Below are 11,704 nucleotides of genomic sequence, written 5' to 3'. Positions count from 1 at the left end.
GTCCCAGTCAGAGCCCAGACATTAACCCAATAGAGATGCTGTGGAATGACCTCAAGAGAGCCGTTCACACCAGACATCCTAAGAATTTGTCTGAGCTGAAGTAGTTCTGTAAGGAAGAATGATCCAGAATTTCTTCTGAACGTTGTGCAGGTCTAATCCGCAGCTACAGGAAACGCTTGATTGAGATTATTGCTGCCAAAGGACAATCGACCAATTATTAAATCCAAGGGTTCACTTACTTTTTCCACAGCACTGTGAATGTTTAATGGGATGTGTTCAATAAAGACATGAAAGATTATAATTGTGTGTGTGTTGTTAGCTGAAGCACATTGTGTTTGTCTATACTTGTGACTTTGATGAAGATGAGATCACATTATATGACCAATTAATGCAGAAAAAATACCTACAATCCTCTTGCAAGTGTCTATAGATCAACTAGTCAAAATTTCTTGATGAAACCGTTTAAAAATACAGCTCCATTGTTATTATATTATTCTGTATGTGTATTCAGTAGGTGAGTTTCTACACTTTGATGTCTTTTATCTTCACCTCCTGAACTGTTTCACACATTATAATTACTAAACGCCTCACAAACACACTGAAACAAACATGATTATTGTGATAGCATCACTGTTTAATCCACTAATCTAGTCAACAAATTGTGTAATCATGATTAGTTTTCCACTGCCATTCCAATTTAGCTAGCTGTTTCCTTCCATTACAAAAGATATTAGTTAAGATCATGTCCTGTCATTTCAGAGGGAGTGGCGGATCAATACACAGTAGTATAAAGGAACTTGGAATGAGTTGAATTGAGCTCAAAATCCTCCATTTTTCCATGATAATGGTGCTCTGGGAGCTTTGGGCACCCTGCTCCACATGAAGCATTTTAAATGTGGGAAAGTTTCAAAGAGAAAAGACAAGATAGTGGAGATCAATGAAGCTAAAATGTTAAAGGCCCTCTGATGTATGGAGTCCCACCAGATGCAATGAAAGAGCAATACTGTTCACAATGCTGGATTTAAAAGCACAGGTGGATGAGGGAAAAATGTGTTACACATTCTCTGAGTAAAGTTTAATTGTTATGACAGCCAATTGTTTGGGGTAAATTATTAAGTAACCTTAGCATGCATTAATTCTACACAATTGGTAATTAATTAATATTTTGTGGATAAAAAAGTTTCTGTGCAATATGAAATACATCTACCTGCTCTGAGTCACATTCTCTCTGCGAGTAAGAGAGACAGACACAGACATGAGACAGAGCGACATGCTTAATGTCAGACGTCTGGTCCTGATGAGGATTGTGGCTGTTTGTTTATCCTTCAGCATCAGAGCTTTTCCAGTGTGCTAGGTCTGATCCTCATATCCTTAAACATGCAGTGCCTTGTATAATTAGGTAAAAACCCCAACTTGTCAAGGAAGTTTCTGTTACAGACATGATGACAGGTGTTGCTTTTCTTTCAGATTTATTTTCATCTAAAACATCCAATCCATATCTAGAGACAAGAATATCAGGCTTGAGGGTGAAGTATTTAGGCCTGTATACAACCACGTACAGCAACCACCCAGAACACCAAAGCAACTATCTAGCAACCACTTAGAATACCCAAACAACCTTGTAACCACCAAGAACATCCTAGAAACTAAAGGTAGACCGATATATCGGTTTAACCAATTAATCGTTGTCGATAGTTGCATTTTGGAACTATCGGTTATAGGCAGAAATCTATGCCGATATTTGCCGATAGTTTTGGTTTTATTCCTCTGTTTTCCTCTAAGGTGTGTGCTGAACAATTCTACAGCATAACAGCAGCCTCTAGAGGTGAAATAAAAACATCACCAGTGACAATATTCATCCATCTTTTTATCCTCCCTTTAATGCATATTTTGTTATTTCGATTAGATAATCAAGTGTTCTAATTCGAAGCAAAGGCATGCAAAGAAAATTGCGACTATATTCAACTTCATATCTTGTGAATAATAATAAACCGTTTTCTTCATTAAACCTCATCTGGTGAAACAAATACTGTATACACAAAACTCTTCATCTGGTGAATATATACAACCTGGTCTCATAGTGAAAACGTGACTCTATATACATTTTTGCAAAAATTGTTATACGTGTCTTCCCTGCAGTTTCCAGGTGAAATGAACCCTAGAGGTGCTACAACAACTGTGTGTTTTATTAACTTTCACTCAAATCATGACTTCAATGGCTGATTATGACTTTATAAACACTTATATTTCTCTCTATTACTCAGACCCTGCTATGTTATGATATCGAGACACTTTTACTCTAACGCATCTTTTGAAAAATTATACATTTTAATTAAAAAACTATAAATTATACTATACTTGTATTACAGACCCACATACATAGATACACTTATTCCAATATAATTTGCTTGGTCGGTAGTGCACCTCATAGAGTGTTGGACTTTGGGCTTGGGGGACCATGGTTCAAAACCAGAGAAAACACATGTCATGACAGAGACAAAGAAGTGACATGAATTGACGTGGTTGCTTCAGAAAATGTGCTTTTCATTTCGCTTCAGCATTTTAAATCACTATGATATTGGTTAAGGGTAAGGATGTCTATTTTATTAAACTCTCATTTCTCTTTTCGGACACTATTGGTTAAGTTTAAGGTAACGTTTTAAATTAGGGAGGTACGTTTTATTAAAACCTCCATCTAAAATTCACCTTAAAAACCTTGTCTGATTACAACCTAATTTCGCTCGGTTTTGGTGCCCCCTGCTGGACATTTCACTTGAAAAGTGCAGCCAAACGTGTTATGAAGCACGTAATTTCAGTTTTGCAAGAACGTTGCAATGCTCACGTAAATTTCATGAGACCAGGCTGAATATATAGGTTATAAAACGCATAATTTGGTAAACAGTTCATTATACAACATTGTAATGGAGCCAAGTCTCTGTCATTTCATAGTAAGAGTCTCTGGTGTATTTTGGGCTTGTTTATGTTTAAAAGTCCCACGTCATGCACAAAACATTCATTTTTTTCTGCTCATTATTGGGATTTCGGTTGCACAATAAATTTAATTTGGGATTTTATACATTTTGTCTTCTTGTAGCCCCCATGTCTGTAATTTCTTAACATTCTATTAATCGTTTTTTAAAACTGTCGGCCGATTAATCGGTTATCTGCCTTTCCCACTACCTTAGTTATGATATTGGCAAAATCCACTATCGGTCGACCTCTACCAGAAACCACTAGTAACAACCTAGGAACCAGTCTGAACACCATAGAAAACCACACAGCAACGTTCCTGGCAACCTCCCACAACACTGATGGCAGAGTGTTTTTGCTTTCTACAAAAATGTAAAAATGTAGTGTTAACTTGCACATTCAATTGCTCACAATGATAAACAATCATGTATTAATAAAAACATTTACTGTAAATACATCAGGACTAAATTCACACTACAGCTAAAGACGACCCAGACAAATTCCACTTTGGCCAGACAGAGCGAGTGGCAGACGACTAGTCGCTGTAATCCACCAGTCAGTGTTGAGGGGTCAGGGGTGAGTCACCTTTCTGTAGGTGAGTGTATGAGCCATTAATCTGTATTCTGGATTACTCACATGATCCAACAGCTGTGAGAACGACAGTCAGTGACCGGCCAGCTCATGTGCGAGCGGACAGGTGTGTGTGTTGGCACTCTGTCGTATCACAGAATAATGGATTTAAGTAATATTTATTAATCTGATTGAAGAAGGCGCAATTTAAAGACGTAGTGCCAACAACCTCAGGACTATCTCCTGTAATTTTAGGTGTCTGGATCTAACAGCTGATGTAGACGCAGTTGGACTCTATTAGACATATTTGACACTCTAAAGGTAAACTGGAAGACAGTGAATGATGTTTTTGAAGCCTATAAAGACTGACAAGGATGGCAAAGAAAGAATTCTGTGTAAGTAGAATTTTTTGTGTATATTTTGTTATTGTTGCGCCAAGTCGAAATGTTTATACTTAAAGTAATGTTCAATACAAGTTAAGCTAAATCGACAGCATTTGTGTTAGGGCTGCACAGTTAATCGAAAAATTAATCGAGATTACAGTTACAACTGTTGCAATTAAATAATTGTGAAAAGTGTCAATTACAGCATTCCATTTAGGTGTACTCCCATCCCATTGTGCCAAAATGTACTATTTACAACATATTTTTTTGTGCCGTTGTGTGCATGAATGCCACCTAAAGGCATATCATTAATGCTCACTATCTAAATTATACTGTGTACAATTTATTCAAAATGTGAATAACACTTTTTGTTTTACATGCAATTAAAATTCAGGAACATAGTTCACAAGTTATTTTGATGCATAGCCTGCATAAAGAATATGGCATGCAACTGGCCCACACAAAATAAGTATTTTTATGTTCATATTATTAATCGAAATAAATAATCGCAATTGCAATATAAAAGGAAATAATATTTGTGTTGTGAGATAAAATCACTTATTAACCTTATATGTGTAACGTTTTAACCAATTTTACAACTTTATTGCAATGATGACGCTACGGCAATAAAACTTGTAAGCAATTTTATCACACTTAAATCATGCCAACATTTATAATGCTGATATAATGTTTAATTTTTTACTTAAAATACAACAAATAAGACTCAGGCAAAAGTCTCCAATTGCTCGCCAATTAGTTTAAAAGAGATCTCCTTCTCCATCCAGGGCAGGTGGCCAAGCAGACGATGCCCTCTCAACATAAAGAGTTTGTTCCTAAAATGGCCTGGATGGAGGTCGGTAAAATAACAGAAGAGAAAAAGAGAAGAGGTCACGCAGTCAACAAACAACCTGCAGCCACAAGTACAGAGGTCACCGTGAAGCAGACGCCCTTTGAAAGAGCTGTGCATGACCTCACTCACAATGACAGGATTGTCGATGACCTCACCTTCGGCAGAAGAATCAGCTTCTACGAGCTTCGTGGAGAAATTGGAAGTGGAAACTTCTCCCAGGTTAAACTTGGCATTCACGACCTGACCAAAGGTGAGAGACGCAGGTGTTTAGTATTTATTACTCCATCTTACATACTTGGTTGTGTAAATGGTAAGGTCAACATGTCTTCATGTCTAGTACAGTATCTAGGTTAATCCAGGTGTTTTAAGATTATAGTTAATCTCTGTCACGATGTGTTCATTTCTGTAAACCCTCACCCTCCAAGACCCCCAACTAATGTACAAAACTTTATTATAAGAAGGCTTTACCACAATATAAACATTCAAATAAGGAAATCTGAAAATAAAGATGGGATACGAGAATTTTTGCATTGAAATATTGCACACATCACATATCAGCTTTAACACTGGAATTGCATTTAATGCACTCTGTCCTTTTCGCATCTCTCTGTCTCATAATAAAGAAAGGGTCGCTGTCAAAATCCTGGATAAGTTGCGTTTGGACAAGCGCTCACAGAGATTGTTCTCCTCTGAGATCAGCTGCATGGAGAAGCTGTCCCACCCCAACATCGTACGTCTGTATGAGGTGGTGGAGACGTTCAGACGGCTTCATCTAGTGATGGAGTACGCTCCTGGAGGAGAGCTGTTCTCTAGGATTTCCACCAGGGGACGCCTGTCAGATCTGGAGAGTAAACTGGTGTTCTCACAGATACTTTCAGCTGTTAAGCACATGGTGAGAGGATACAGGGCATCATTCCAGAGTTTAAGGTTTATTTTCTGTCATTTACCAAGCTGAGGTTTAACAAATTTAGGATAGATTTGTCTTAAAGACAACATGAAATTAAATTGTACCCTATTAACATTCTTAAAGGAATAGTCCGGGTTAAATACAAGTTAAGCTCAATCGACCGCATTTGCGCTTACAATGGAAGTCAATGGGGCCAATCTGTAAAGGTTAAAAAACTCTCTGTTTCAAAAGTATAAAAACAAGATGTAAACAATATGTGTGTTAACATGATTTTACTGTGAGAAAATCACCTACTAGCCTTTTCTGTGTAAAGATATATCCAATTTTACAACTTGCCATTGATGCCATGACATCATAACACGTAATTTTCAAAATGACCATAAAAACGATGGTTTAAACAACTGTAAACAAACACACCAATAATAAAAAAAAAAACAAGTACAGGGGCCTGGGTAGCTCAGCGAGTATTGACGCTGACTACCGCCCCTGGAGTCGCGAGTTCGAATCCAGGGCATGCTGAGTGACTCCAGCCAGGTCTCCTAAGCAACCAAATTGGCCGGTTGCTAGGGAGGGTAGAGTCACATGGGGTAACTTCCTCGTGGTCGCTATAACGTGGTTCTCGCTCTCGGTGGGGCACGTGGTGAGTTGTGCGTGGATGCCGCACGGAATAGCGTGAAGCCTCAACACACGCTAGGTCTCCGCGGTAACGCGCTCAACAAGCCACGTGATAAGATGCACGGATTGACGGTCTCAGACGCGGAGATTCATCCTCCGCCACCTCCACCGATTGAGGCGAGTCACTATGCCACCACGAGGACTTAGAGCGCATTGGGAATTGGGCATGCCAAATTGGGGAGAAAATAAAATAAATAAATATGGTCATGCAATCCCCCCAATATTCAAGCCCAATCTATGCCCTTGAACGTGCCATCCACACAAACTGTTGAACCCATGTCATTTTGTTTTCTTTTATTTAGACGGGAACGGAATTTTGGAAATTTCGAACAAGTTCGCTACAAAAATGTTATTAATCGTAACTGACTGCGTTTTTCCTGATCTACCAATGCAGTTGCGGCCATGCACGTTCATCTTCTATGAGCTGGCAGGGACACTTACCTCATTGTCATGGCAACGGTTCGCTCTGAAGTCAGATTACGTCAGAGTTTGTTGTAAAATCATACCAGACTGCTCAAACATTCAAAGACCAGACAAACGCAGACTGAACATGTTTAATCGTTGATGAACGGCAACAGAGTGAACACACTGATCCGACAAAACCCAACAAACATGTTTGTTGCCGTTTGTTGGGGCAGTGTGAATTGGCCTTAAGTGTTTTAAAAAAATTATAAGCTTCACATTTCTGCCTTTAAACCCTCCAAAAATTGGCCCCCATTCACTTCCATTGTAAGTGCCTCACTGAACCTCGATTTTTGCTTTTATTAAAACAAAAGGTAATCAACATTATGCCATAAATGCTGTCCATTGAGCTTAAATTGTATTGAATCCGAAATATTCCTTTAATGTATGTTCCTGGTCATATTGTGCCCATCAGTGTCTATATCAGTGCATGTTATTTCTAAGAAAAAAAAATTGTTTTTGTCTACAAAACCTTCAGTCAAAATGTAACAACTTGCTCCGCCTCTAAAAATGTTCTCTATATTGCTAAGTAGAATGGTACAGTAAGGTTGGCCATTTGGAACAGCCCATGTGTTATGCAAATGTATAATAGTTAGAATATGAAATTATAGTTTGCCATTTTATTTAAAAACATGTTTTTTCGCTCTCTGTAGCATGATAACAACATCATCCACCGGGACCTTAAAGCTGAAAATATCTTCTACACCACCACCTACTGCATCAAGGTGGGTGACTTCGGTTTCAGCACCGAATGCAAACCTGGCGCCATTCTCACCACCTTCTGCGGTTCTCCACCCTACGCGGCCCCAGAACTCTTTAGGGACAAGGGTTACATCGGGCCCCTCGTGGACATCTGGGCCTTGGGGGTCCTACTTTTCTTCATGGTAACAGCTATGTTCCCCTTTAACGGCTCCAGCCTCAAAAGGCTGCGGTTCTGCATTCTCAGGGGTTCCTATGCCATTCCAGCGTATGTTCCTGATATGTGCCAGCATGTTATTAAGGGAATGCTAAGGCTAGTGCCCGCTGACCGCATATCTTTGACGCAAATCATGTCTGGCGCTTGGTTGAGGGGTATTGAATACCCACAACCTTACCCAAATGCCCCGGCCACGCCTGCACACCTGGCCGACCCCTCAAGAACACTTTCTGCAGATGAGCAATCGGTCAAAAAGGCACTCGAGGAGCTGGGCATCACCGAAGCTCACCTGAGGAACAATGCAGTGTTAGACAACTGTAGTCCGCTGACTGGGGTTTATCGGGCTCTTCTATACTGTACCCAGCGGAGGAGATCCGTAGAGGCGTCAGGATACACAGCGCTCTGTCCTACCAATACCCGACCCAGTAGACGGTGCTGGTCACACCCCGTCCAGACTGTCCAGAGGAAAGAGGAGTCTGCGGTGTGTTCCATCCTATAGACATGATGATTAGAAAGTGAAAAATATCGCTTTATCAGATTTATTGGTGTGCAAGCTTTTTTAATACAAGTCCTGCCCATCAGTGTCTATATACTTTTATTTTAAAGCATATTTTTCATAGAAGATGTTAAATGTCAATTGTTGGATTTTAAATAAAAATTCCATACAATATTATATAAATATTCTGGGTTCAATACAAGTTAAGCTCAGCTGACAGCATTTGTGGCGTAATGTTGATTACCACAAAAATTTATTTCGACTCGTCCAGTGAGGCACTTACAATGGAAGTGAATGGGGCCAGTCTGTAAACGTTAAAATACTCACTTTTTCAAAAGTAAAGACACAAACAGTGTGGTAAAATCCCTTTGTGTAAAGTTATATCCAATTTTACAACTTTGTTGCCATGACGATGCAATGTTGTAATCCCTAAAACTCCAAAATGACAATAAATATGATGTTTTTCTTCTGTTTTAAAAGAAGATTTAATGTAAGTCCTTTTATAAAATTATAAGCTTCACATTTCTGCCTTTAAAACCTCCAAAAATTGGCCCCAATCACTTCTATTGTAAGCGCTTCACTGTAACCTCGATTTTCGCCTTACAATTGGGTTGGGAAACAAGTCTAAATGAATTTTGTGGTAATTATCATAATACCACAAATGCTGTCGTTTATTTGTATATTTACTTGTATTGAACCCGGAATATTCCTATAACCACAGTGCTGAATATTTTCAAAACAAAGAAGTTCTCTCATGCATTTATTTATTTTTTTAAATTAATGTCATATGTATTTATGATTAATAGCATAAAATGCAAAATAATGCATCAGAAGTATTAAAAGTCTTTAGAAAATATTTCTGTGTAGTTATTGAAATGACTGACAGTCGCTTTGGATAAAAGCATCTGCTAAATGACTAAATGTAAATGTAAATTTTCTTATGCATGTGAACATACATAACATACCAAATGATGTCATTTTGCACTGTTTATAAGTGGTGTATGCCAAAGGCTTCACTATAACTACATTGCGTTAATGATTCAAACAAAACCATGCCCCAGTCGTTTTTTGCTGTCCCCCAGTTAATTAATTTTACTGATAAATCCCTTTCTGACGAGGGAGATACCGATACCGATATATACCTGGGAATCGTTTCCGTGACGATATTTCACCATGTCGTGCGTCCCGTATTTTATGTCGGCTGTTTAAAATCAGAACTAGCGATACCGATTCGTGAATGATTCACTCTTTTAAGTCGGTTCCCTAATGAAGTGGAGAAACGGCCAAAAAGATCTGAATCGGTTCGTGATTCAGTCTAGATGATTCGGACAGCTCACTCACAGGATGAATCGTTTGGAGCAGCTTCTCATCAGTGTTGGGTGTAATGCATTACTAAGTAATTAACTACTGTAATTCAATTAACTTTTCATTGAAAAAAGTAAAGTAAGGGATTACTCTTAATTTTTCAGTAGTTTAATTACAGTTACTTCTGATGTAATTGTGTTAAATACTGTATAGACTCTAGAACAATTCTATATAAAACAGTAGTGAATTTAAAATCGAAATTTAACGTCTAATATTAAAATGCATGTTTTCTAATTTAACGCTGCCCCTTTAAATTCTTTGGCCAGTTCGTGAATAATTTATTTGATTTTATATGATTTATTTGAAAGAATTATAAGAACAGTTTCATGTCTGTCCTTGTATTTTTCATCTGGTCGAGGTTGATCAGGGTTTTAGAAAGTAATTAGTAATAAGTAATGCAATTACTTTTTATATAAAGTAATTAGTACAGTAATCTAATTACACTGTAGAAGATGTAATTAGTAGTTAGTAATTAATTACTTTTTTAGAGTAACTTACCCAACACTGGTTCTCATTCAGTAGAACAATAACGGGATGCTTAACCCTTGTGCGACCTTCTGGACATTTTCGTCTTTTTCATTTTTGTTTTTTCGATCATTTTGGCTGTGTTAATGCCAACGACAGAAATGTTGCCATGTGTATTTTTGACATTTCAACCTCAATTCCTATAATGCATCTATAATACACTGTGTACACAAAATAGTTACACTCAGGACAAAAATGTCCCCATTGAAACCTATTAAAACTGCAGTATTTGATTCCAGTGCCATTAAAGCATAACATCATGAATTCATAATTTTTAATATTTTCCACCAGATGGCGCCATTTTTCTCATGTTTAGCCTATGGAGCAAATACATGCTTTTCCCCTATTTTCTGTTTGCTGTATTGTAGAGCACTGCAGGCCAATTGAATAAATGCAGCTAAAATGGTGTGGGTGTGTTGTATGGATGTCAGAGTGTGTTTTGTGTGTGTGTATTGAGAAATGTTTGTGTGTGTGTGTGTGTGTGTGTGTGTGTGTGTGTGTGTGTAAAAAACAACAGTGGCATTATGTAAACAAGCTAGCATTTAAAGGGTTAAAATCCTGAAATGAATGAATATTTGGTAGTTATGATCAGGACTGATGCTGGTTACAAAAAATTAACTCACTGAAAGTGGAAAATAATATTAATATATAATATTATTATGGCAGTATTTTTGACATGGACAATTTTGTCCTCTAAGGACCTCTGAGTAACTTTTTTTAAATTGACGCACAGGTGTAAATAACACAGAGAACACTAGATGAAGTGGATATTTACCTACAATCCACTGAATCAAAACTTGAAAATCACTTGCCTGCGATGAAGGTGTTCATTGAGTTCAACACCTGGATGAGCAGCTTGTGAATGACTCAGGTAAAGACATTTTCCAACTAAAAGAGTATTATTAACCCTATCAGTACATAAAGGCACCTACATTTCTCCATGATTAAACATGTTTTTTTTATTTCACTGTTTTTGCATTCCCGCTCTTTTTTTACTGCTGTTACTCCACTGATGACCAGCAGAGGGCGCCAGATCTGTTTTATAAGGTTGATGCATTGTTAATAGAGCTGTTCAGTCGTGACGTCAATTTGTAGGCGAACCCGCAAGTCTAGTTCACCGTGGGTTCCTCTGGGTTTTCCTGTGGGGTTTTATAATGGGGAGTTTTGAACTTGTGAGTTAAATAAGGTCTGTGGTAAACATTACTTTATGAAACGTGGACGTTTTGTTCTACAACATAAATAAATCACACTTCCATACATCAAATGTGACTTTTGAAGCCGCTGTGAGTTTTTTTATTTATTTATTTTTTTTTAATATTTTTTTTTTAAGTATGTAATTCAATCATACCTGCCAACACTCCCGATTTTACCGGATTTCTCCCGTTTGTCCACCCCTCCTCCCAATGTATTCCCGATTTACAATTTCTCCAATAAACTCACTATTTTCCGCATCCACACTTTGCTTACGAGAATGTATTAGACCTCCAGGTATGGTTGGTTGCCACCCGTCCCGTAATCGGTTAAATATGAAATGGTGCGTCCCATATCAAATCAATACGGGACGCGATTTGTCCCGTAAAGCTGG

General features: G+C 38.0%; 1 protein-coding gene across 1 annotated transcript; it reads left to right on the top strand.

Annotated features, from left to right (window-relative positions):
- Positions 1-3,649: 3,649 nt before the first annotated feature.
- On the top strand, positions 3,650-9,056 carry LOC127442518 (serine/threonine-protein kinase NIM1). The gene is made up of 4 exons (XM_051700623.1): positions 3,650-3,935; positions 4,709-5,023; positions 5,397-5,665; positions 7,471-9,056. Exons 1-4 carry the CDS (start codon positions 3,881-3,883, stop codon positions 8,230-8,232), a joined length of 1,401 nt encoding a protein of 466 aa, XP_051556583.1. The 5' UTR covers positions 3,650-3,880; the 3' UTR covers positions 8,233-9,056.
- Positions 9,057-11,704: the final 2,648 nt, after the last annotated feature.

Source organism: Myxocyprinus asiaticus, chromosome 6 (assembly GCF_019703515.2).
Source record: "Myxocyprinus asiaticus isolate MX2 ecotype Aquarium Trade chromosome 6, UBuf_Myxa_2, whole genome shotgun sequence".
NCBI classification, from domain to species: Eukaryota; Metazoa; Chordata; class Actinopteri; order Cypriniformes; family Catostomidae; genus Myxocyprinus; species Myxocyprinus asiaticus.
Note: the sequence above shows the minus strand (reverse complement) of the source record. Positions and strands in the feature narration are given on the sequence as shown.